Source organism: Tiliqua scincoides, chromosome 14, assembly GCF_035046505.1.
Source record: "Tiliqua scincoides isolate rTilSci1 chromosome 14, rTilSci1.hap2, whole genome shotgun sequence".
NCBI lineage: Eukaryota > Metazoa > Chordata > Lepidosauria > Squamata > Scincidae > Tiliqua > Tiliqua scincoides.
In genome coordinates this window covers 1,742,841-1,769,974 of record NC_089834.1, presented here as the reverse complement: position 1 = coordinate 1,769,974, position 27,134 = coordinate 1,742,841, and the positions used below count along the sequence as shown (strand labels likewise).

General features: G+C 50.8%; 1 protein-coding gene across 1 annotated transcript; it reads left to right on the top strand.

The window, feature by feature from the left end:
* The first annotated feature begins 5,455 nt into the window (after window positions 1-5,455).
* Window positions 5,456-25,847, top strand: MLEC (malectin). The gene is made up of 5 exons (XM_066609846.1): window positions 5,456-5,538; window positions 15,203-15,381; window positions 16,570-16,746; window positions 18,331-18,388; window positions 19,469-25,847. Exons 2-5 carry the CDS (start codon window positions 15,217-15,219, stop codon window positions 19,696-19,698), a joined length of 630 nt encoding a protein of 209 aa, XP_066465943.1. The 5' UTR covers window positions 5,456-5,538; window positions 15,203-15,216; the 3' UTR covers window positions 19,699-25,847.
* The last annotated feature ends 1,287 nt before the right edge of the window (window positions 25,848-27,134 follow it).

Genomic DNA, 27,134 nt, shown 5'->3' with positions numbered 1-27,134 from the left:
CCTTTCCTAATGATCCCAAGCATAGAATTGACCTTCTTCACTGCTGCTGCACATTGGGTCGACACTGTCCACCACCATCCCAAGATCTCTCTCCTGATCTGTCACAGACAGCTCAGAACCCATCAGCCTGTATGTGAAGTTTTGATTTTTTGCCCCCATGTGCATGACTTTACACTTACTGACATTGAAGCGCATCTGCCATTTTGCTGCCCATTCTGCCAGTCTGGAGAGATCCTTCTGGAGCTCCTCACAATCACTTCTGGTCTTCACCACTCGGAAAAGTTTGGTGTCATCTGCAAACTTAGCCACCTCACTGCTCACCCCTGTCTCCAGGTCATTTATGAAGAGGTTGAAGAGCACCAGTCCCAGGACAGATCCTTGGGGCACACCGCTTTTCACTTCTCTGCATTGTGAAAATTGCCCATTGACACACACTCTCTGCTTCCTGGTCTTCAACCAGTTCTTAATCCATGAGAGGACCTATCCTCTAATTCCCTGACTGTGGAATTTTTTCAGTAGCCTTTGGTGAGGGACCATGTCAAACACCTTCTGAAAGTCCAGATATATAATGTCTACGGGTTCTCCCACATCCATATGCCTGTTGACCTTTTCCAATAATTCTATAAGGTTTGTGAGGCAAGACTTACCCTTACAGAAGCCATGCTGATTCTCCCTCAGCAAGGCCTGTTCATCTATGTGTTTTGAGATCCTATCTTTGATGAGGCATTCCACCATCTTACCCGGTATAGATGTTAGGCTGACCGGCCTATAGTTTCCTGGGTCGCCCCTCTTTCCCTTTTTAAAGATAGGCATGACATTTGCTATCCTCCAATCCTCTGGCACCATGGCCGTTTTGAGGGACAAGTTGCATATTTTACTTAAGAGATCAGCAACTTTATTCTTCAATTCCTTAATAACTCTTGGGTGGATGCCATCAGGGCCCGGTGACTTATTGATCTTTAATTTATCAATGAGGTCTGAAACATCTTCTCTTTTAACCTCTATCTGACTTAACTCCTCGGTCAGGAGGGGCCGTTCGGGCAGCGGTATCTGCCCGAGGTCTTCTGCCGTGAAGACAGATGCAAAGAACTCATTCAATTTCTCTGCCATCTCTAAGTCTCCTTTTATCTCCCCTTTCCCTCCCTCACCATCCAGAGGGCCAAACGCTTCTCTGGCGGGTTTCCTGCTTCTAACATATTTGAAGAAGCTTTTATTATTCCCCTTAATGTTGCTGGCCATGCGTTCCTCATAGTCTCACTTGGCCTCCCGTATCACCTTCTTACATTTCTTTTGCCACAGTTTATGTTCCTTTTTTATTCTCCTCATTAGGGCAAGACTTCCATTTACGGAAGGAAGCTTCCTTGCCCTTTATGGCCTCTCTAACTTGGCTCATTAGCCATGCTGGCACCCTCCTGGATTTAGTGGAACCCTTTTTTCTTTGTGGTATACACCTCAGCTGGGCCTCTATTACTGTTGTTTTTTAGGACTCTATTACTGAGTCCTACTCATGAGTAAGAGCCCAAGGGTCAGGCACTTGGGAAAATAAATAAAGCAGAGGAGGATAAAGTAGAAAGCAAGTTGTTCTACTTTGTTTTAAATTAACCCTATACCTAACCCAAGTTAAGCTTAATCTAAGTTAGAACATAACCTAAACAGCTCAGTAAATTGGGACACAGGATCTAGGTGAGAGCTGTAAATAAATAAATAAATAAATAAATAAATAAATTCAAATAAAAACTAGCTTGAGGTTAAAAAAACAGTCCAGCCTAAGAGAACTGAAGTAGGAGGGTAAGAACCTAGGAAGGGCCAGTTTCCAATCACCCAGACAGTTTAGCATAGTCCTTGACCTTTAGGAGGTGATAAGAGCCCCATTAGGCTAATCCAAGCAACCCATTCAGGGGCCTGCAGAGTGGATTAAGCCCATCAGCAGCCTTTTCTCTTCCTGATCTTTTGTAATCTCACCTGGGAAGACCCGCCCCCCTTTCAATCAGCAAGGAGGGAGGGAGGAGAAGCTAGCTAGGAGTATAAAGCTAGAGCCTGCCCCCGCATGAGCCTCTCTGCAGGAACGCATGGCCTCTGGGACCCCAAGTGCCTCTGGGAACTAAGTGCCAGGTAAGGTAATAATAATAATAATAATAATAATAATAATAATAATAATAATAATAATAATAATAAAACTTTATTTTTCTCCCGCCCTTCTCCCTAACGGGACCCAAGGTACCGCAAGTTCAGCAGCAGGGCGAGGAGGCCAGGGCCCCCGACATCGCCCTTCTCTTCCCTTGAGACGAGGGCTGCTAACCAGTGTAGGGTTTTTAGGTACCCTAAATAAAAACAACAAAAAAAGCAAAGATGGGAGAACTGGAATAATAGAATAATATAATAATAATATACAGTATTTATATACCACCTTTCTTGGTCTTTATTCAAGACTTTATTCAAGGCGGTTTACACAGGCAGGCTTATTAAATCCACGCAGGGATTTTTACAAATTGAAAGAAGGTTCTCTCTTTCAAGAACCACCACATTCAAGATGTTACACTCCGATCTGGTTTAACATTCTGGCCTCCACCCTCCCACGCTCCGAGCAGATGGAACAGCTCAGCTGCAGCTTGCCAGCTGCTTCAAGGTCGCACGGTGCTGGTGGCCTTGAACTGGCGACCTTGTGGATGTTAATCTTCAGGCAAATGGAGGCTCTACCCTCTAGACCAGACCTCCTGCCCGGAATGTCTGGTGACTAGGGAAAACATTGACATAGTGGACATAACGGAAATCTAGTGGAATGCAGAGAATCAGTGGGATACCGCAACCCCAGGCTATAAACTCTACAGGAGGGACAGGGAGGGGCATGTTGGAGGTGGGGTAGCCGTTTATGTTAAGGAAGGGATAGAATCCAGCAAAGTAGAGATTGAAGGTGGGTCCAACTCCACCATAGAATCTCTGTGGGTTAAATTACTAGGCCTGTGGAGCAATGTAATACTGGGGGCGTGCTACCATTCTCCAGACCAGAAACCGGAAGGGGACTTGAAATGAGGAGACAGATCAGGGAGGTGACAAGGAGGGACAGGGTTGTAATCATGGGGGACTTCAGTTATCCTCATATTGACTGTGTCAATTTGTGTCCTGGTCACAAAAAGGAAACTGAATTCCTTGACATGCTAAATGACTGTGCTTAGAGCAGCTAGTCATGGAGCCCACCAGAGGACAGGTGACTCTGGATTTAATATTGTGCGGTACTTAGGACCTGGTTAGAGATGTCAGTGTTACGGAGCCATTAGGGAACAGTGATCATGCTGCGATCCGTTTCGACATGCACGTTGGGGGAAGAATACTGGGCAAATCTCTCACAAAAACCCTTGACTTCCGACGGGCGGACTTCCCTCAAATGAGGCGGCTGGTCAGAAGGAGGTTGAAAGGGAAGGTTAAAATAGTCCAATCTCTCCAGAGTGCATGGAGGCTGCTTAAAACATTCCAGGATATCGGTTTCCCCCCATTCTGCCCAGGGGACACCATATTTGGAGGCTGTTCAGCCTTAGGGGAAACAAACATTTCCTTTAGGTTTGTGATCACTATGCATTCCTGTCACTTGTTTTAAAACCTGCATTGACCACAAAGAGCAACCAGGTTGTGTATTTCTAACTGTGCATCTCCACCTAGTGTCCAAAATGTGCATCACGAGCACCAGCTACCTGAATCCTCTGTAGAGATGTATCAAAAATACAGCACTGTCTATGCCGGCCATTTTCAATCACTGTGCCTCAAGTGGACCACAGGTGTGCCACGGGAATTTCAGGGAAGTCACATTAGTAGGACCTTCTGGGGGATGTGAGCCACTCACTGGCAACAAGGTGTGCCTTGACAATTGTCAAAAACCTGATGGTGTGCGTTGACAATTCTAGTGCCTTGTCAGTGCGCCATGAGATGAAAAAGACTGAAAATAGCTGGTTTATAGTACATTTTTTTAATTTTTTAATTTAATTTTTAATTAATATTTTTAAATTCAATTTTAAAACTTGTTTAATTTGGTGGCCTGATTTGTTTCACTGAGCTGTTTCAATACTTCCTTTCATACCCAATTCCCTCATTTCCATTTTGATTTGCCTTTTGATCGTTTCCCAAGGGATGGGAAGGAAACTGTCAATTTAAAGGGGTACCCTTTTTTTCAATAGAAAGAATTAGGTTGCATCCTGATGCTCTCCCTTGTTCCTGGCATTCCAAAACCAGGAGGTTGCACATGCCCATCATGGCTTGTAACCTGTGATGGATTTTCCCCCCATCATTTCTTTTTCAAGGCATCTGGACCTTCAGGCACCTTCACCACATCCTGTGGCAGGGAGTTCCACAGACCAACCACACTCTGGGCAATGCAATATTGCATTATGGCTTGAAACTGGTGATGGGCTTTCCTCCCTCAGTCTGTCCAGTCCTCTTTGCAAGGCATCCAGGCCCTCAGGTGCCTTTGTGACATCCAGTGGGAGGGGGTTCCACACTCCAATCACACGCTGGGTAAACATCTGGGCCTTGAGGCGCCTTCACCGCATCCTGTGGCAGGCAGTTCCACAGACCAACCGCACTCTGGGCAATGAAATATTCCTCCCTCAGTCTGTCCAGTCCCCTTTGCAAGGCATCCAGGCCCTCGGACGCCATTGTCACATCCAGTGGCAGGGGGTTCCACAGATTAATCACACGCTGGCTAGACACCTGGGACTCGAGGTGCCTTCACCGCATCCTGTGGCAGGGAGTTCCACAGACCAACTGCGTGGGTGAAGGCGCTCTGCACGTGCTCAGAGGCTCCCTTTCGCCGGCGGCAGCGGAAGGAGGCCGGGCCCGGCCGGGAGGGGCGGGGCCTGCGCAGCCACCGTCGTTCGGGCTCCCCCTGGCGGGCCGGAGTCGGTTGCCGGGGCGACCAGCAAGCCTCCACGCACGCGCTTCCGGCCTCCGTCCTTCCCAGCGTGCAGCGCGCCGCGAGGCCGCGCTGGAGCTTTCCGATTGGGCGAAGCGGAGACGCAGGCTGGGCCGCTCCATTGTGGCGAAGGGGGCGCGCGCAGAAGGCGGGTCCCGCCCCCCGAAGGCGGCGGGCCGGGCGGGAGGCGGGCCGGGGCAGGAGCGCCCCCGCTGGCGGCCGCAGTGGTGTGGCCCGACCCGGCCCTGCCCTCTCGACGCGTCCTGCCCCGTGGCGCGCGCCGTGGGCGCCGTTATGCAGATGAGGGCGGCGCGCTGCCGATGAGGAGGCGCGCGGCGATTGGCGGGCGCGGCGCGCGGCGGGCGGGGCTGCCCCCTGGCGGCGGCGCGGCGGCGTGCGCGGCATGTGCGGCGGCGGCCGGGCTGGAAGCCGGATGGCGTCGACGGGCGCGGGGCCGCCGCTGCCGCTGGCCGCGCTGCTGCTGCTGTTGCTGCCGCCGCTCGCGCCCCCGCCCGCCGCGGGCGGCGCCGGCCTGGCCGAGAGCGTCGTGTGGGCGGTGAACGCGGGCGGGGAGGCGCACCTGGACGCGCACGGCATCCACTTCCGCAGGGACCCGCTCGAGGGCCGCGTCGGCCGAGGTGAGCCCGCGGGACGCGCCGCCGCTGGGCTCTCGCGCCGTGGCAGCCCAGGCCCGGCCGCGCTTCCCTGGGAGCGCCGCGCTCCCTCCAACGCGCCGGGGGAGGCCCGCGCCTGCGGAACGCGCCGCCACTGGGCGCCCGCTCGCAGCCCCAGCCGGGGAGCCCTGCTTCCGAGGAGACGGGCCCAGGATGGCGCTCCCAGGCTTCAGCCCGCCGCTCCTGCCTGCGAGGAAGCCCCTTGGCCGCAGGGGGCTTGAGTCTGAGTAGACCTGCAGAGGTGGCGGCTGTCTGTCTCCCAGCCCGTCCGCTTTCCTGGGAGTAAGCCCACTGACTCTAATGGCCTTACTTCTGCGTAGACTTGCATGGGATGGGTCTCTAAAGCTGCAATCCTATCCAGGCTTACCTGGGAGTAAGTCCCATTGACTATAATGGGCCTTGCTTCTGAGGAGAGAGGCGTATGATGGGGCTCACAGGGTGCATTCCTATCCACACTTTCCTGGGTGTAAGTCCCATTGACTCTAATGGGACTCACATCTGAGCAGACATGCCCAGGGTAGAGCTCTGAGGCTGCAGTCGAAGCCTCGTTGACTCTAATGGGACTTCCTTCTGGGAAGGTGAAGCCCTTCGGATGGGGCTGTCTCAGGAGGAAACCTCCTGGAGTCCAGTGGAAGCTGCTGCTGGGAAAGCACCCACAGATGTACAGGGCAGGACCACGGCCTTTGTCTCTGCATCTTTGTAGTGCAATCCCCAGGTGTGTCTTTTCCAATCTGACAGCACAATTGTACACATTCCTACTCAGAAGCAAGTCTCACTGTGTTCAATGGGGTTTGCTCCCAGGAAAGTGCAAGTAGGATTTCAGTCTGAGTTCATTATATCCAGTGGGGCTTACTCCCAGGAAAGCATATCCTGTATAGGACTGCAGCTTAAAGCACCTGTTGCCAGTTCTTGGAGCACAGCAGCACTGGCACTACCTGGGGATAGGTGCTGCCAGGGGAACATCTTGCAGCCGGCACAGAGCTTTGAGCCTTCCTGAGCTCCTTAACATTCCAGAGGGAGACTTAGGAAACCTCGAGTGGTGTATAGAAAGGAAGCCCTTTATCTTCATCTCTCTGTGAAATCTACTGGCAGCAGGTTCGGAGCAGAGAAGATTTCCTCACCGCCTCACAATTAGGCATAGAACTCGCCGCTTATAGGACAGTTGGCACAGGGATGGCTGCCTAGCATAGTGTTAGATTTATGACTGAGTATAGTAGGCAGTGGCTGCTCACCAAGTGGAACCTCCAGCTGTAGCAGCAGCAGCATGCTTATGGAGCTCAGATTATGCCCCCAGCCAGCAAAGGATGGTGACCCTCAGTTTCCCCTGCATAGGAGTGTCCAGAAGCACCTGAGAAGCTGGTCTTGGTGAGCATGTTGGTGCTCCACGGAGCTTGGTGAGCTGGTCTTGGTTCGTGCATGTTGCACTGATCCCGTGTCTTCTCTTCCTGGCCATCTTTGCTGCTGCCTCTCACATTTGACTCTTTTTCTCAGAAGCTCACGGGCCTCCCTCACCATCAGCAGTCAGATGCCACATGGTCTGTGCACAGTCGTGAACGTGGTCTAGGCGGTGGTTCCCTTACTTAATAATAACCAGTGTGGCTCAGAGCGGTTTTGCGATCCCCCCCCCCCCCGTGTGGTTTTGCTAGTAATATTTTCCAAACCTGTTTGGCACTATGGCTGAAGTGGTGATAGAAGCACTCCACAGAGTTGGTCTCCCTGAAATTGGAGGGGCTTTTTCCTGAGGAAACCTGCTAAGGGTCCTTGTGTAAGGGTGTGGCATGGAATGGCTCCATTCAGCGAACTCTCCAAGCTGCTCTAGGCAAGTGTGTTCCACTCTGATCTGTATGCTGAGCTCTTTGCGTCAGTGATATTGGAGGGGGGTAGAGTTGAGAGTACTGGGCTACCTTATTATTCTGTGGTGAGGATTACTCCATAATATAGTGAAATTCTTGGGATGCTCTGCAGATTGCATAATTTCCCTCACTTTCCTGGATCCTGCAGCCCCTTTCTCCTCTCTGTCTTGCCCTGCTGGCCCAACTTTGACACCCCAGGCTTGCCTCCTGTGCATGTTCCCTCTCCCCAGCTCTCTTCCCCCCCCCCGATGCCTGCTTCTCCCTTTGATCTTGCATCCTCTCCCCTCATATCTGCAGGTGCAGCAATGCCAGTGCCACCCCAATTCTGTCACCATGGTGTGAATTCCAGTTCTCCCTCAAGCACCAGCAGATCTGAGCAGTAGAAGATCCCTCCCTGTTGCTTCTCTGGGCACAAATGGAAGCAGGCCTAAAAAAAGACCCAGAGGGTGAAGCCTCTTTTCTGTGACCTTGAGAGCTCTTCTGCCCCCGGGTCTCCTGACCTCTACGCAGTGGCTGCTGGTCGTTCCGGCCTCTCAGCCTCTTTGTTCAGAAACTGTGCCTTGTGCTGACCCCTCACCTTCCTCTCCCTCCAAGCCTTCCAGCACCTTGATTTTACACACAGGCAGTCTCTGCCTATATATGCAGCACACACTGAACTTTGTCCCTCCGGGGCTGCTTTTATTGCAGTTTTCCTCCTGGTTCCAAAAGCGGAACTGCATGTGTCAGGAAGAGGAACTTGGACACCTGGTCAGCTCCTTCTCTGGGTGCCGCACGGTACAAGGTAGAGGTGGCTTGTCGGCTTGTGACTGGTTGTAGTGGCCATGGGCTGCTTCAGCCCCTCCCAGCTCCTGGTATTATGGAATGGCCCCAATCATTTCTTTCAGCCCTGTAGGCTTCTTGCTGGTTGTTCTCCCCCCCCCCCCAGCACTTTGATTTCCCTGGCTTGGTCTTGGGGTGGTCCACATTGGAGCCTTGCTCAGCTGCTGGGACAGGGTGTCCCGCTCTTTGCTGCTGCCCTTCCGTTCTTGCACGTCAGTCTAACTAAGGAGCTTGTACATGTTGCTGCCTTCCACTACTGAATCCAAACTGTTACGCCCACATATCTTGGTTTCTGCTGGGCACACATTTCCGGATCTGTCAGGTGGTGCACTTGTGCAAGGAGCAGGCAGGGTGCAAAAGTGCTTTTACCACAGCTTTCCAGGACACGTTGAAGTACTTCATTTTCTCAGTAGAGAAAGCCACGACTGATAAAGTTGGGGGTTGAAAATAAAACCAAGTTTGTGCAATGCAAATTGTAGTCTTCAGCCGTGCCTCTTGCCTCTCGGTAGTTTAGAGGTTTTGCTGGCTGTGGTTTTACTCTCTGTGCAGCATCCTGCCATTGTGATCATTGCGTTTCAGAAACTTCTTATTTTCTCCTATTGAAGCCTGGCCCCAATGTCCAGAATTGTGTCGGTTTGTGCAGATCTTGCTTGGCTGATCTAGTTTGGTGACGCTGTTCTGCGTTTTTGACTCCCTTTTGCCCACAGGTACATTCTGCCTGCACATTTTCAAATGATACTGCTGACCCACGAGTGCTAGAAACTTGCATCCTTCTTTTAAACAAAAGCAAAGTTTCTTGGGAGGTCTGATTCAGACTGTAGATCCTGTTCTATTTGATCTGTGCATAAAAGCTTTGAGTGTACAATAGGAGCTCTGGTGTTGTGTGTGTTCCTAATGATTGCGTTCTTCAAGCAAAAGCTGACAGGCATTTCTTTGGAGATGCAGCCTTTCACTCGGATAGCTTGGAGGCAAGGCGAGTGTGGACTGGGGTGCCTTCTGCCTGGGTGCTTGTCATGAATAAGTACATGTTAGGCCTAGGTTGACATGTGAAGCCTGAACCAAACTAAGACAGTGTAACTGAGAAGTTGCTAGCAGTTCCTAGCTGCCGTAATGTGAGTAAATAAACAAAAGGTTTGTTGTCTCTCCTTTGCTGGCCAGGAAGGACAGACAACAAGAATTACAACCCATTGGAATGTTTAGCACCTTAGCAGAAAGAGAGGCGCCTTATCAAGGGTGATGGAGTGCAGCTGTGGATCTCCAGTTGGGAGAACTAGGAGGGGTTAGCAACCAGGCCAACTTCAAGAAGGTTCTGTTCCTCAAGGGTTCTGATTTGACAGTCTAATAAGTATGAAGTCACCTCGGTACTATTAGCATAAGAGGTATAATAATGAGTGCCCCAAGGGGTATGTCCAGTTCCTTCTTGGACAGAGTTTTGGGTGCCAACATCCTGCACGCTGGAAGCTCCATTGTCCATCATGGGCACCTGGCCCCATAGGTAGCCCTGGAGCTAAGAGATCTACAAGAGTAACTGACCCAGGTGAGAGATAGCCAGGTAGCTTTATTATTTTATTGCTGATATGTTTCCTGGGTGTTTATACCTCTAGCATTTGCTGCCTTATTGTAGTGAGTGTAACCTTATGTACTTAATAAACTAAAATATCTTTTACTAAGTTGTTTCATTGTCTGTTGAGGACAGAGGTTCAGAATCCTGCCTAGCCGTTCAGCAAGCTACCAAGCACTCATTGAGGTCTAGTAACTTGAGGACTGAGGCTTTAATTGGAGAAAGAGCTCAGTGCCTGCAAGGGATAGAATTAAGCCTAGAAGGTCTCAGTGTCCGTGGACTAAGGCACTGGCATGTACAGGGTGGTGGCAGTACTACTGGGCAAGGGGCCTTGAGGGCTTTAGGGTTTGAAAACCAAGAACCCTGAGCACCGCAAACCCCCCTTTGTTTACGACAGTACTCTTCCAGTTTCTTCCTCTATTTTCTTCCTTGTCCTAAATCGCAAGCAGCTCTTGAGATGAGCAACAGCTAAGAGGCAGTGAGAAATTCAGTAGCAGATACTTTTCCTGGCAGGCAAAATTTCTGCTTGTTGTTCTGCAGTTAAAATGGCAAAAGCTCTTCCATTAAGAAAAAAAGTTGGCAACATGGGAAGGTGCCCGGCCCTGGAGATGCCTCTCAGTTACTTTTCTACACTTCCAGGCTCTGCAAAGCTCATCAGGGAGGCCAGAGCGCCCCCCCCCCCCGGGGGCTGCAGTAAAACTCTCAGGAGATGGTGCTGATGCAAGGAGAGACCCTCGCATGTCCCTTGCTGTGCACGCCACTGCTCCACTGCTCATTCTAGTGGTGTGAGGAGTTCTGTGCCTGCCCCGTGTCCTTTGCCAGTGGCCCTGAATGCTTGGCAGGCCTGCCTGGTGTCCTGGGCAGGCTGTTTTCTCCAAGAGATTGTGACTGTTGCTCCACCTACTTCTGAGCTTCCATTTTGTAAGGCCACCCTTCTGACAAAGCACCTGACCGTTTGAAGTAGTGGCTGAGGCTGGGACAGGCAGAATGGAGCTCTGGGTTAGGACTGGGAATTCTCTGGGTGTTGGGCAAAGGTTTGAGTTCCAGTCCTTTACATAATAGCCAGTAGAACTTCATGGACAATGTCTCTGCTTTGGCTTAGCTGCCTTGTGGTCATTCCTTATCTCTCAGCCTCTGTGTTCCTTGCCATAAAATGGGAGCATTCACTGGCGGCCTCTTACCAGATCTTTATGCCGCTTGCCAGCTGGAGTTTCATGTTCCAGTTCCTGATCGGTAATTTTGTTGGAGAGCTGTGCACTTGTCACCCTAGGATTTGACTTATGGGGTGCAGCCAGCAATTGACTTCGCCCTCCCAAGTTGCTGTCTGGCCCTTGGCTTCCGTTTCTGGCCGGGGGGGATTCAGGTAAAAAGAATGTGGGTTCTGCAGGCTGGAAGTCTGCTCCTTTCTAGTTTAGGATACAGTATAGGAAAGTGGAGTGGGGAGGGAACGGGGAAACTAACTGCATCGTAGTGGCAGTGCGTTTTTCACTCCATTCTGTAGAAACCAGGTGTAGTGGCTGCTCCTGCTGCTGGAGGCAGTGCTTGGGTGGGGGGGCTTGAGCCTGGCTGCCTCCCTGATTCCTCAGATGCAGCTAGGTGACTTGGCTGTAGTGCAGGGAGCCTTCACTGAGACTTGAGCTCTAGCACCGACCCCCATCCTCTGTGCCACTTCAGGCTGCTCCCTGCATGTGTTCAGAGCAGGGCTGTGTCCTAAGACCAGATTCGGAATGAGAAGCCAGGGGCTGTAGAGCCTGGGTTTTTCTGGGGACGACTGGCTCCCCCCACCTTGTCACTGTCCTATTTCTCGCAGACCAATTGTCTGCACTCATGCTTCACTGGCCCAGCATTCCTAGCAAGTCAGAAATGTATGTTTGTTCTTATGTATCCAAATTATCTCAAAGGTCTTACCACTCTGGGGGGCACAGTCAGGCAAAAAAGCCAAACAAGGTCCTGTGGGCATCCACCTGCATAGCCAAACATACAAGTCCTTGGAGCAACTACCCCACAGTAGGTGCCACTACCTCTTTTTATAGCTAGTCCTCCAGCCAAGGGGAAGCTGAAGTCTTATGAGCCTACTCCCCAGCCCTTGCAAGCTCTGAGCTCCCCCAACTTCAGGGACTCAGGCCTCGAGGCTCTGGTTCGCTTCGTGGTAGTAGGCCGAGGCTGGACCTAAATGGACCACCAGTTCCTTTGTACTCATGTAGACACAAGCTTGTAATGGTATACTGGTTTATTTAAACAGTAGACTCATGGTTATACAATAACTTGAAAGGCAGTTACGTATTTGAAAGAATAAATACAGTGCACACACTTTTTGTTGGCAACCTTCAGTCTCGAAAGACTCTGGTATGGTGGTTCTGGCACAGCGTCTAGTGTGGCTGAAAAGGCCGATTTGGGAGTGACAATCCCTTCCACACTGGGAGCAAGTGCAGTCTATCACTGGCTGAGGGCCTTCCTTCTTTGCCTCAGTCTGTTGGGAGATGTCTCTTCAAACTGGGAGAGGCCATGCTGCACAGCCTGCCTCCAAGCGGGACACTCAGAGGCCAAGGTTTCCCATCTGTTGAGGTCCATTCAGTGCTACAACAATAAAGCCAAGCATACTTGTTCCTAGTGCTCACTTGGATCTGTCCAGCTTCTGAGCATAAGCAAAGGGTTGCTCTTCTACCTGTCATACCATGGCTAACATGAACATGATGGGGTAGCAAAGAGCAGCTCCCCCTCAACTACGGGTTTTTTTATACCTTAAAGTGTGTAATCTTGTGTACCAAGTGGTTTAGGACTGGCTTTAATTTCCTCTTTTGCTCATTTATCTCGGCTTTCTTTAGGAGCTTTGTGCTCAGGAAGTGTTTCTCTTCTGGAGCTGTTCCCCTCAGCTCCTGGGCCTTGGCTTTGTTTGTAGGCCATTCCAGGAATATGGTGGCTCTTCCCAGTTCCTCCTTTCAGTACATCTTACTGGAAAGATGTACTTCTTACCTAGCATTCTCCAGACTTCTGATGGACGAGGCCTGCTGCTTTTGGCATTGGAGATGCACATCCAGTTCTTGAACCCCAAAAGCTCACTGCTAAGGTGGGCAAAAGTCAACATTTTGTCACCTTGGAGGGAGCCTGCCCCCCATGTTTCTGCTTCTGGTGGGAAGACTCCCCATGCAGGGACTCCCTATGCAGCATAGAAGGGGCAGTTATCTCTGGAGGAGAGCATTGCTGCTGTGCCTCTGCTTTGGGAGTGCTTGGATCCTTTCGTTGCTCTGGAATGCAGGAGGAGCAGGAAAGGCTGATGGGAAGGAGGCAACTCTGGCGCAACCAATCGTGCTGATTCCACTGGGGAGGGCACGGTGCTCTCATGGAAACCATCCGCTAGTTAGGGTTTTGTTGTGCAGGGGGGGCATTACAAGGACTTTGTGTAAGTCTATCAGAGACGAACATGGAATTGATTGGAAAGAGATTCAAGCTACTGGTTTGCTGCTAAGCTACTAGTTTGCAATGATAATGCCAAATTGGTCATTATAACAGCACAACCTGAGGAAGTAACAGAAAGTAAGTGGAACCACCTCAGCTGCTCAGTTGTCTGAGATCTCTTTGTGATGACTATAAACAGCATTCACTTCCTGGTTTTCTGCCTGCTCTGGTAGAAGGCAGGGAGGGGTGCAGCTTACAGAACACTGAGCCACAGGTCCAGCTCCTCTCAGTTAAAACTTGGTGTCTTGAAATGGGGGCACACAGTGGGACAAATTCAGGTTGTCATTGCCAATAGACGCTAGTCCAGCACATGTAAATGTGTGTCTGTTGCTTGGGGACTTGCAAGTGGTGTCTTGCATTTGCGAACGGCCCCTGCAGTTAGAATGCGCAGGTTGCCTCCTGCACGGGACTGGCCTACAGGGCTGGTTTGCATGCTGTGGTTCAACCAGCATTATCCCTGGGTTCCTGGTGAGGAACCCAGACAAGCCACATGCTGCTCATGGCGCACACTCTGATCATCCCATGCCAATCTCTGGTCGAGGTGGTTCTTCCCCTGTGGTAGCCTATGTGGAGTACTGATGGGATTGTTGTCGGGGGGGGGGGCAAGCGAGTGGCCAGAGATGTGGGGGAGGGAAATGGATTTGTGGGCTGCATTCATACAATGCAGAAAGCACATTTATAGAGCAGTGGCTGCGAAAGTCCTCAAGAGGAAGGAACCACTTAAGTCTGCGGGGGTGGGGGGTGGCAGCAACGCAGTCACCAGAATTGCACTGCTGACAGGGTTATGGGCGGGTTACTTATCCTCTGTGGCCCTGGCTTCCGGGAGGGGGTGCAGGGAGCCCCGTGGAGCCCTCTGCAAGGTTCCCCAAGCCTCTGTAATTGTAAAAAAAAAAAAACGATCAGAAACCAATTCCAGTTTCCAATTGCAAATCTAGAAGTAGTTTTCCAGATGCAAGGGAGGCACCAGGATGCAGGTCTCTTGTTATCAGGTGTGCCCCCTGGGGCATTTGGTGGGTTGCTGTGAGATACAGGAAGCTGGACTAGTTGGGCCTATGGCCTGATCTAGTGGGGCTGTTCTTATGTTGCTTTTTTACTTTTTTTTTTTTAAGAATGCTTTATTTATTTATTACAGATACAGGTAAGGAAAATTGGATAGACTTAGGGTTAGGACTACATAGGTTACACACAAGGCTGGTGGCCATCGATTACAACAGACATTAATCCAAACGAAATTACTAATCAATACAAAAATCGTCATATTCATTAACCCAACTGATTCATTAACCCAACTTTAACATTCCATATTTTTCCTCTAATCTTATCTATCCCATCATATTCAAATTTTACTTTACTTTTACTCTTCTTACCACTAAAATAATCTCTAAAATAAAATCTTTCTTATCTAATTCTTAATTTCTAATATCACATCTAAAAAAGAAGTCTCTGATTACAATGGTATTACCCCCTTCAATCTCTTCTAACATATTATATATCATTTTCCATAACTATCCAAACAAAAAAAAAACTTCAAATTTTTGCTTATAGACTCTTCTTACCACTAAACTAACCTCTAAAATAAAATCTCTTATCTAATTCTTAATTTCTAATATCACATCTAAAAACAAATATCTCCAATTACAATAATATTATACTTCGCTTATCCACCATATATTTATTAACCCAAAATACAGGTTTAATATTTTTGCTTTTTTACTTTTTTTTTGGCTCCCCGCACTCCCTCGAGCCCAGCACTGTGGAAGATAAATACCCCCCCCCATCAGCCCTGGCAGCAGTGTGATCCTGGGAATCACATTGCTGCCATCCCCCAGCCCCTGCCCCTTAAGGGGTCAAAGCTGAGTACTTCCCTGGCTCGTGGGTTGTGACCCAGCAGTTTTGGAACAACTGCTATACAGCATTACCATTTTCTTTTGGAATGCAGCCTCTGACTATGGCATGAAGCTTCCGATCCTGCGCTCCAACCCAGAGGACCAGATCCTGTATCAGACGGAGCGCTACAACGAGGAGACCTTTGGCTACGAGGTCCCCATCAAGGAGGAGGGCGACTATGTACTGGTGCTGAAGTTTGCCGAGGTCTATTTTGCACAGTCCCAGCAGAAGGTAAGGGTGCCCCCTCCTGGAGTGGCCTGGCTGGGTTCTGGCAAGGCTGGTGTCTACCTGAGAGTCACTTGTGTGAATGGATGAGAGCAGCAGCACTTGACAGGGGCTTGGCATCCAAACCAGCTGCTCTGAAAGGGGCATTCCAGGTGTGTTTTGTGCTCTGCAAACACTTGCAGTGAGTAGCAATGGAACCAACGGTCTTTCTAGGCAGGCATTCACACTGGAAACCTGTTCCTTTTGCAGCAAGGCAGACCGCCCCACTGCTATTGCTCCTAGCATAACAAACAGATACTTTGCCTTCTGTTGTCCATTCTGCCAAGAAAAACTACACTTCCCTTGCCCATTAAGCCCTTGCTCATGTTTCCAGTAGGGGTAATGTTCTCCTGTCTGAAGAAGAGCTCCAGGACTTGGCAACAATCTTTTGGGAAGCTGATAAAGAAAATGACTAAGGCAGTAGCAATATTAGGTCATCGTCCATTAATGGATCAGCATGCAGGCTTTTGAGGGACATGTAGGGTCCGATCCAGAGCCCTGCACGCCAACTTACCACTGGCACACAGTGTCGTAAATGTGCCATAAGACATGTCGGCGCCCATTACCACAGGCCCAGTGCCAGAGCTAGCCCAGTGTGAGCCTGTACTAGACCAGTTCCGGCACTGGGCCCTTGTTCCACCACCTGGCTGCTCGCCTGAACCACCAGGTGGCAGAGAGGTGAGTGGGGCTGGGGAGGGGGCATTCCTGGGCAAGGGGAGGGGGCAGGGCGAGGGACAGTCCAGCAGAGCTTAGCTCCAGCAGATCCTTATCCCTGTGTCGGAGAGCCGCTGCAGAATCAAGTAGCCCCATTGCAGGGCTACTTCCCTTACCTGGGGAGAAGGGGACAAAAGTTCCCTTCTCTCGAGGAGCTGTCGCGGACTGCCCAGTTACATGTTGGATACCGCAGTAGCCATTTTGGCATTTCAGCAGCCTTGCATGCCAGACCTCAGGATTGGGCCCTTGGTAAGGTAGAGTGACCACCTGGGAAAAGACTGTTTGCTCCCCCCCCCGAAGTGGTGTTGCTCTCTCGCCCCTTAGTGATAGCAAGTTTGGAATTGGTTCCCTGTCCATGGTTTGTGAACCAGTGCTGTCTCTCCCGGACCTGCTTCCTCACCAGTTCTTTCTGAAGCTTCTTCTTCCTCCTGTTCCCCTCAGGTGTTTGATGTACGCTTAAACGGCCATGTGGTGGTGAAGGACTTGGACATCTTCGACCGTGTGGGACACAGCACTGCCCATGATGAGATCATTCCCATCAGCATCAAGAAGGGCAAGCTGAGTGTCCAAGGGGAGGTCTCCACCTTCACCGGAAAACTCAACATTGAGTTTGTCAAGGTAGTAACAGATGCTGTCTTGGAGGTGCCTTTTTCCCCCTCAAAGTCTGGATAACAATTTTTATTGATTTATTATTTATTTTTCACATTTTTATACCACCCTTCCTCCAAGGAGCTCAGGGCAATGTACATGGTTCCTCCCCTCCTCACAGTTTTTTTAAAGTAAGCGCTTTACAGGAAATTTAAAGTGACTTGTATTAAGCAATCTGAACTAAAATTAATATGCTTGTATGGCATTCATATATTAAGGCTACTCTTGCAGTCTCTTAAGCGCTGAACCAGTGACTGTACTGAAACGGGCTGTGCTGCATGTTATGGGAGGGTGTGTGATGGGGAGGCATGGGAGAGGTAAAGGAAATTGTTTTCCCTTATCCCTCCATAGAACCCACCTTCTTAGGATACGCTTACTTCCATGTAAGTGAGTACAGGATTGCACCCTTAGCACACTGCAGCAGTGTGGTATTGCTGCAAAAATGTCAGCGCAATGCTAGTCTGCATTAGCAGAGGTGCAGGCTCTACTCAGAAGTAAGGCACCTAGATCCTTTTTCCATGTGCTGCTGCTATATATTATTTTGGATTTTGACAGTCTGGGGAGTGATTTGTCTCATCAGAAAAGCAAAATATAAATGCTAATTATTATTAACAGTATTTATATACCGCTTTCCAACTAAAGTTCACAAAGCGGTTTACAGAGAAAAATCAAATAACTAAATGGCTCCCTGTCCCAAAAGGGCTCACAATCTAAAAAGATGCAAAGGAATACCAGCAGACAGCCACTAGAACAGACAATGCTGGGGTGAGGTGGGCCTTCTCAAACCTGGGGCTTCTTGCCTCCCTAAGGTTTACATGTTTGTGGAGCTTGGATTTCCCCTTCCCAATTATGAGTAGACTAGACCCAGCGTTATTTTTCACACAATATTTAAGACCCTGCTTTAAAGGAGCTCAGCGACTGACCTTGCAAATGAAACTAACAGCCCAATCCTAACCAACTTTCCAGTGCCGATGCAGCCTCAAGGAAAGGGAACAAATGTTCCCTTACCTTGAGGAGGAGGCATTCATGACTGCCCCACCGCCACAAAATTCAGCGCACTCCCCATTGGCACTGCTGCATCAGTGCTTGAAAGTTGGTTAGGATTGGGCTGTAAGTCTGTAGCTCTGTAAGGCTGTAAGTCTTGAGCTTAGGTAGGATTTAAGTACCATTTAGCTCTGCTTTCAGTCTAGGACAGCAGTTCCCAAACTTACCGTGGTCACAGCATGCTTTATTTGTGGTGACTTCTCACCACCATCTTGGATCATGAGAGATCTCATGCAATCCAAGATGGAGGTGCCCAGGAGAGCCAGGAAGAAGTGGCAGCAAGCGGCATCCCACAGTACCCCTGTGGGTTTGCCGCGGCACACAGACTCGGGAACCACTGGCCTGGGTTCTAGAGGATCTGGGCAGCTGCATCTTGCAGAAGGAGTTGATTGTGCAGAGTTGGCAGTTTGAGCTCCGGGAAAAGTGGTGTGTAAATCTTTTAAATAGAATAAATTCTGGGTGAGATAGTGATGGGGAATTAAGTGTGTGTGTGTCTTCCATTTTCCACAGGGGTACTATGATAATCCAAAAATCTGTGCACTGTATGTCCTCCGGGGAACAGTGGATGGTGAGTTTTCCTGCTATACCCTTTCCTGTCAACCTGCTTTTGCTCCTGGTAGCAGTTGCCATGGATGTAACTTCAGACGACTCGAGAGGGAAGTCTTGGCATTTGCTCCCCAAGGATCCTGCCGCTACCTGTGCCCCAACCCACATCCAGCACTGCACTGGTTATTGAAGGATAATGTTGTATCAAGTCTGCTCCACAGTATATTCTGCAGCCACTTTCTCCAGCTGGCTGCCTTGCCAGACAGTTGGTGGTCATGAACTTCTGTTGGCCCTACTGACTGGATCCTGATGTGATGGGGCCAGGGCCCCCGTTCCTCTGTTCTCCTGCCCCCTCCCAATAAGTTCAGGCCACAGTGCTGCCTGGTCTGCTAGCAGCTGCACTTCTAGTACTGAGCCCTGAAAATCATGCAGTTGCCCCTGTACAGTTACCTCTGGTTTGGACCCATTTCCTGCGGGCAAACCCAAGTCAAATGCTGTGCCAACAAAACACACCTTCAGGCTTAGGGCAGATTGTACCGTTCATTGTTTCGATTTTGGATGGCAGAATCAGAGCACATTTAGGAATCAAGGCAGCTGTGCTCCTCTCTAAGACATCTGAGCTTAGGGATATAGTCCACAGAAAACAGGGTCTGCACTCAACTACAGAGGCAAACCTAAGTTATTGTTAATTATTAACAGTATTTATATACTGCTTTTCAACTAAAAGTTCACAAAGCGGTTTACAGAGAAAAATCAAATAACTAAATGGCTCCCTGTCCCAAAAGGGCTCACAATCTAAAAAGATGCAAAAGAGTACCAGCAGACAGCCACTAGAACAGACACTGCTGGGGTGAGGTGGGCCAGTTACTCTCCCCCTGCTAAAAAAAGAGAAGCACCCACTTGAAAAAGTGCCTCTTACCCAATCAGCAGGGGTAAAGTTTGCCACACCTGAAAGCTTTGCCTTTAAAAATGTCGCTCATGACCCAGCCTCGCCTCCCTAACCCTGAGCTTTGAGTGCTTAGTTGGCCTTTTGGCCTCGTGCTTCTTGCGATCTCTTGTGTTGTAGTGCAGACCTCAGCAGTTCTTCTTCTGACCCCCACAGATGTTCCTAAGCTGCAGCCTCACCCAGGCTTGGAGAAGAAGGAGGAGGAGGAGGAAGAAGAAGAGTACGAAGAAGGCTCCAGCATGAAGAAGCAGATCAACAAGAACCGGGTCCAGTCAGGTCCCCGCACACCAAACCCCTATGCCTCGGACAATAGCAGCCTCATGTTCCCCATACTAGTGGCCTTTGGTGTCTTCATTCCTACCCTATTCTGCCTGTGCAGGTTGTGAAGGACAAGAAACCATGAGGTTGGCTGCCAGCCAGAGGCAAGGAGTTGGACCAAACATGGTGGCTGTTCGGGTTCCTCCCTGCTTTGCGTAATTTAAGGAAAAATTTAAGGTTTGTCAAGAAGCAGAAGGTACCACAAAGGAGGGTTTGCCTCTCCCTCTCTGAGGAGGGCATCCTTCCTCTTCCCCCTCAGAAGGTCTTGGGTGTCCTAGTCCAGCCGTGCCATGATCAGCTCCTTTTCCTGCCTAGAAAATCTTGAAGCCAAACCCAGGTCCTCCTGGCCGCCAGGGACTGATGAACTGGCTCCCTATGGCAAGCCAGGTGGAGTCGAAGAGGGGGGAGCGAAGCAGGGAGGACAAGTCTCCAAGCATTGGCTTGAAGAAGCAGACTGTGCCACCCATTGTTCTCAGTGGGATGACTTCAGATGTGCTGGAACTGCTGTGGGGGGAGGGTTGTTAGACTGGCTTTTTCCATCTGCTGGAGTGTCTATAACTACACACGGTACTTCCTCTCTGTTCCGAAAGAGAAAAAGGCTCATCCTCACCGGGTGACCTCAGAGTTCAAAGCCTTTTGGCATCGGGCGTGAAGCTCAGATCTGCCTAGCCTTGGCTGGGAGAAGTGTCCTGTCTGTGGCCGCTCAGGCACTTGACCTGCTGCCCCAGAAAAGCTTCCAAAGCCATGGACAGGCAGGTCCCCTTCTTGTCGTGCCACCTTGGATACGAATGCCTTTGTCTCTGGGGGGCGTCTCCCCTCCCATCACATGCTGCTTTTCAGTCCCTCTGTGTCTTTTTTTTCCCCCTTTTTGTCAAAATGGCTTTCTTCTTTGGGCCTCTCCTCCTTCGTGCCCAGGTACCCAGGGAGAGCTAGCCCAGTACAGGAGAACAAAGACCTTGGACAGCAGAGTTGCCTGTCCAGTTTTTTCCTGAGGCTCCCTTTACCAGGAATCTTGCCGCCACCTGAGCTGAATAGGGCATCTTTTCTTAGCTGAAGAGGGCTGGGAGCCCACAGGTGCAACTTTGTTCCCTTGAGATGCGACAGGCACCTCTCTTTTCCTTGAAGCTCAAAAGCCCCTGCATGTCAAAGGTTGGTACTGCTTTCTAAGGGTTTGTTGCATGTTGGTCTCGGAGGCTCTTCTGGCCACTGGAGTCTAGGGAGATGGGGTTAGCTTGCTTGAGAAGACACAAATGTTGACCTGGTAGGAGTCAGGTTGGTGCTGTCTGAAGCAGCCTTTTAAAGACGGGAGCAGCAGCCAAGAAATCCTGGGCCAGCAGAATATCCACAACAGGCTGCCAGACTAGGAGGAGGGGGCACCTGGGCCTCGGAGTGTGGCTGAGAGGGAGACCTTTTGCTGTTGTCCTTGTTGCTGTGGGAGGCGTTGTGACCCACTGACCCCATTTGCTCCAGTGAGAACTGAACAGGGGACTTTGGAACCTGTCCAGTGAACTGCTGCACCATTACTGTGACTGCAGGCAGCTTGGCAGTCTCTGCTTGGGGAGAACTTAGATTGGAACACGGGTGCCTGCCTGTCATGGGGAAGGGTGCCTCCTCCACTGTGCTGGCTGATGTGGTGGCTGCATGTTGAGGCATCCAGCAGTGCGCAGTTCTCAGAGGTGGTGTTGGTGTGGCTGGAGTCCCTGTGCAGGTACCTCCTTACATCCTCATCACTGGGCCACCGCAAGGTGGACTTACTCTGCCCTGGATGGGTGATGAGCATGAACCTCTCCCTGGGACCCTTCTTTTTCCCCAACTCTGAACTTCTTGGCATGTCTTCACTGGTAAGCAAGTGCTGCTCAGGGGTCCTGCAGATCAGTCAGCGGCTTTTTGCCCCTGCCTTTTGGGAAAGCGGCCGAGCAGTGAGATCGCAAGCCCCAGCTGGTGGGCTCCACCCCCTCTTCCAGAATGCTGGAAAGACCTATTCCCAGCTTGTCATTCGTTGATGGGTTTGCACAACTCATGCCCTGGTGTTGTCCCGGGCAGGAAAGCACATGAGAACCAGGCTTCTGGCATTTGCCAGCAAATTCACTGCTCGACCACTTGCTCTGTTTCCTCCTCCCAGGTCTGAGGAGCTTCTTGAGGAGAAGGCTGCCTGGACACTGTGTCTTGCCTGGCATTTGTCCTTGCGGTGAACTGGGTGTGTGTGAATAGAGAGCTGATGTAGCAGATTTTGGGTGCTAGCAGGGATTTGGCTCTCCTCAAGAGAGCTCAGAAGCTGGTGTCACATGGTCAGCAGGTGTGCTTGCTGCTGCTTCTCTGTTGTTGGTTGGTCATCTTGTCCAGACCAGGCATGAGGATAGATGGTTCATGTGCTCAAAGAGGTATGTAGCTGTGGGTGCAGTCCATCTTTCAGTTGTTGCCTTTCTGCTGCTGCTTTAGAGTCTGGTTTGAGTTTGACAGATGAAGCCCAGCAGGCAGTCTGTGAGCAGGACAGCCTTGCCCATCCCTGGGGAACTGCTCATTTCCATCCCAGGCACCTTGTTTCTTTGGCAAAGTCCTGCAGCTGCAACCTCTCCTGGAACAGGACTGCAGTGTGGAAAGTGCAAACTGTGGCTGTTAGGACACAGCGGACTCTTGTCGCCCTGGTCCACCCCTCTGGTTTTCTACCATCCTCTTCTCCCCTGCTTTGAGTAGTGGCCCGCTCCCTGAAACATTCCAGGCACCAGTCTCTGTCATTCCAGAAGGCCGCTGGTCTGTGAAGGAGTAGAGACTGTGGTGGAAGTGTGGCTGGTCTTGCAAGCATTGCACACAAGCATTCAATCTCTGACCAAAGCAAGCCAGTAGGGGAGCAGACCCCCACTGCAAGAGCAACTGTCCACTGTGAGGAGATGCTGGGTCTTGGTTGGGCCCCCTCCCCTTGATTCTTTCAGTAGTTGAGAGTTGCAGCAGGCTTCTGCCATGTCAAGAAGATTGGAGAAGGTGTCATTTAAGAAGTGTGGAGAAGGTGCACCTGTGTCCTGACCTCGGTCACTGTATAGCAAGAAATGTGGGTGCCTGACTCTGTCCTCCCTGGAAGATCGGAGCCCTGTGTCTTTATGCACAGAGGGAGAGAACTGTTCTCACCTGCAGTTTTTAAAAATCCAGCCACTTTGTCTGCAGTGAGAGCCTGGTGGTCACCTTCTTTCTTGAGAGCCTTGAGTAGCCCTGCAGAACGGGGTTGAAGGGAGGCCACAGTTGGGGCTGTGTGTGTCTCGTTTGTACTTTTTGTGTTTGTGCAAGTAGTGGGAGGACATCTTGGCTTGCCAGGAAACTTCTGCTTGAAGGAAATTTTCTTCTTTCTCCTTGTGTGGGGAGCTGTCCTCTTGGAGCCTACCCCACCTGCAGGAAGCGTCACCTTTGCCTCGTACCCTCCTGTGCTGAAATGCCACAAGCCTCACACCTCCTGACCCTCCAGGCCTGTGCAGTTAGGGAAGCTGGATCAGGTTGCCCTCTGAAGAACATGTGGGTTGTGAGCTTTTGGGTGGACATTTTCTCTCCTGTTCCCTGGCAGTGTAAGTCTTTGGAGTCTTGTGTGAGGAAGATTGAAATCTCTGCTAGGTATGTCCTGAGCAGCAGGCATTGCCCCCCCCCCAAACCTAATCCACAGCTTGGGCAGTACTGGTTCAGGGTATCAGCATGCACTGGCAGAGCGTCCTTTGCCACTGTAGAACACTTGCTTAACCACTGTCAGCTGTGGGGAATCTGAATATTCTGCCCTCATGCTGGCAATCCTGGCCTTAAATAGAAGGATGGCCTGGTGGTGGAGAGATGGGCAGCCAACTCCTCATCTACCAAGCAGGCCGCGCAAGCTGCTGAGGTTTCTCCAGCACTGTGCAGTGATAGCTGGCTCCCTCTTCCTATCCTTTTGACCTGACTTCCCCTGGTGCCTGTCTACCTGGTGAAGAACAGGTCAAGCACAAGCCCTCTCTCATGCAGGGATGCCTCTGCAGGGAGGAGGCAGTGGCCATTTGCAGAGAGGTCTTATTGCCCTTCTTCTCACATCCATGCTCCTCTTGCCAAGAAAGGGAAGGGCCCGGTGATTGGGAGCCTGGTTCCAGGTGACCAGTTTACCCCAATCCTAGGATTAAAGACACCTCACAGCAACTCAAGCAGTTGGGCCCCTAGAAGATGAAAGGAGCCTGCTGAGATCCAGTGGCATGGCTCAAACTTACAGTGAGAACCGAAGAGCGGAGCTTCTGAAGTAGGGCCTTTCCTGGCTGTGGGGAGAGGGAGGACTGTCTACTGGACATTCACAAGGGATGAGGCTTGTATAGCAATGAGCAGAGAGGTCCAAATGCCCCCCTTCTTCTCTAGTGCCATTTGTCCAACAGGGGCTTGAAGGAGCCCGGAAGGTGCTCCTGGGAAGGCTTGGAACAGGCCCATCTTTTCTTCTCCAGGGAGGGAAAAAGGAAGCTTGAGTGAATAGGCCATTGTGTTGGGCCTCCACCCCACCTCTGGATTCTGGATCTTTGCCTCTGTCCTTAAGGCCCCCCCCTCTGTACATGTTACATCACACGGAGGCTGCAGCAGCGGCTCCTTGGCTTTTTTGCCAGCCTTTGCACAGAGCAGCCACCACCACTGAATCTCTGTGCCTCCTCCACTGTGGCTGAGTCATTGAGATATATTTTGTTGTGAATGGGGGGGGGCGGGGGAAGATGCGTGTGGAGGGGGCTGTGTGTGCCTTGCCTGGTCAGCAAAAATCCTCATCAGTGTTGAGAAGGTGCTCCTTTCCCCGCTTCCTCTTCTCCTCCCCATAAGTGCTTTATTTTAATGAGTGCCGTCTCTCCTCCCAAGGATCAATGTGAACAGGTACATCTTGCAGAGATCTCTGGAGGAGGAAGGAACTTTTGTGGATGGATGTGACCTCCAGCCACAGAGAGTGTTCACTAAGCAGCTTTTTCTCTGAAGGCCAGAAGGCTTGCCTGGGTCTGGGAAAGCCTTGAATTCTGAACAGACAGCCTTACAGACAGACTTGCCCAGGGAGGTTACCTGTTCCCCAAAAGGCTGCCTGTTTGAGAAGGGGGTGAGTGGAGAAGGGAGGTGGGAAGCAGAACTCTGGAGGATGGACTAGAGGGGCCTTTCAAAGGGTGTCCCTCCTGACTCTCAGTGGGCATTTGCTCCTGTTGAGCCAGATGTGAAATTCCTTGAAGCTGCTAGTCACTCTTTTGTGTCTGGTACAAATGAATATACCCAGCTGAGGTTCTGAGTCCTGGGAATCCAGGAATGAGCTGTTGAGTTCCTTATTGCCATCTTAGCTGTGTGTTGTCATCTGTGGGCTCCTCAGACTAGGGGGACTATCCAGGGTGCTCCTTGGTGGTGAAATTGACCTGGGGAGTGGTCCTGGAAGTGCCTTTTAGGGGTGTGCCTTGTTGAGGGACTTTGACTTGTAGTCAGTAAGCACTACTCCAGGGGAAGGGCCTGACTCCCCCCCCTCTGCCTACACTCAGCTACTTCAGCAGGTAGAGTTAAATCCTGACCCTTTTTTTCCTTGGAGCCTGTGGGGAGATTCTCCTCAACGTTTAGGCAGACAGCGACTCAAAACAGCTGCCCAGCTCTCTGTTGACTGAGGCCCATCACTTTCTACTTAATGGCTTGTCCATGCTGGGTCTTGTTTGGCTCATGCCTCATTTTGCTAATGCAAGAAGTGCTTTCAGGTGCCTGATCCTCTGGGCTTTCAACCCTCCTCTGAGTTGGAGGCCAGGAGCCTGGGCTGGGTAGCATGGACTTCCTTACTGCTGATTCTTCATCTGCAACCTTGAGGTCACAACCTGGTCCTGAAGAAGGGTGGCCTTTGACTTGTCCCTTGCTTCCGCAGCCTACATTTGTTTTTTATTGGGGTGTGTTTATGTATTTTTATTTTCTAAATATCAAGCTTGGGCAAAGGGTGAAAAGCACAGATGTCTCTGTCTGGTTGCATTGGCTTTGCGAAAGGGTTTTCTGCCTCCTCCCTGGGGAAGCGGAATGGGTGTGGGTGAATTTGCTCTGAGTGGATTTCTTCACCACCACCCTTGAATTTGGTACATTTATCTATTTGTTTTTTAAAACATTTTGTTGGTTGGCATTTTTTTTCCTTTTTCTCCCAGGATGTCTGGTTGAGGGAAATGTTCTGAAATCTACTGCCTGGCAGTTTTAACCAGCAGTGTGTTAAAAGAAATAAACAAGATTATATTGTCACTCAGCTGAACTGGTGCTTTTTCTTTGAAGAGAAAAGGGAAAGTGTGTGTGTGGGGGGGGGATATCTTTCTCTTCATGCCAAAGGAGGCTTTAATAGCTTGCAGCTGCGGTTGGAATGGGGTGCTTGGACTGCACTGCAGTAGCGATTGCAGGTTGCCAGACAGGCTTGATGTGAATCTCCAGCGCTGCCACAGGAAGGCCTGAACCGTGGAAGCACCTGCGTTCCTGCTTCTTGGCTAAAAAGTCACACTCATCTTGTACCAAGGAGCTGCTCTGGGGCTCTGTTGGTTGATTTGTTTTAACCACATTTTTATATCGCTATGTTCCAGGGGTGTCATTGTGCGATCGTGGAGGAAGGGTTCTAGTCCCTGAGCAGGTCTCATCTCTCAGTATTGAATTAAGTAAACTGTTTATGAAGCAGTGGTTCTCAAACTGTGCGTCTGTGGCCCACCAGTGGGTCATGACCCAGTCTTTGATGGTTCATGAAATTGACAGAGGTTGGAGCCTCTAAAGCCACAAAAGCTGCAGAGACGTGAGCCTCTGAAAAAGTGAAATTGTTTTTTAGGTGAGTCCCTATGTTAAAAAGTTGAGAACCACTGTATTACAGCATTTATCTATCACCTGTCTCAGACTCAAGGCAGTTTACAGAGGCTGACCATAACCCCCCTTTTTCAAGAGGGGTTTTTACAAGGGTTATTCTTGCCAGTCCACAGTCCTTTGTCTTGAGCCAGTGGCTTCTGGTCACTCATCCAAGGAGAGACCCCAGCTGATCCTGCTCAGTTTCTTCAGGCAGGGTGGCAGATGGACCTCCAGACCACACCACCTGCCCATGGGCAATAAGGACTCACTGCCCCCACCCCCAGAATGCACTGTTCAAGGCAGGGAGCACCTATTTTGGCATCTGGTAAGCCATGGAAGGCTTAAATCTGTTTCCTTTGCCCTGCGGGAATGCTTAGCTCCAGCTTGAACTGATAGGCTGGCTGCTCCTCAGTCCCTGCACCTGGCACAGAGTTCTGTTTGCATGCAGAAGGAAGCCCCAGCAGGGGCCGCCACCGCTTCCTGCGGCAGGGAGTTCCGCGGGCCAGGGAAGTTCCAGAGACCAGCCCCCAGCGGGCCGGGAGCCGCTTCCCTGCGCCTGCGCGACGCCCAGCGCCAGGCGAGCCGGGAGCAGGCAGGGCGCTCGGACCGCGCGGCGCTCGCCGTCGCCCGGCAACGAGCCCCGCCCCGCGCCCGCTCCCATAGCGACGGGAGGAGGCCGCGGCGGGGCGGCCATCTTGGCTGCGCGGGGGCG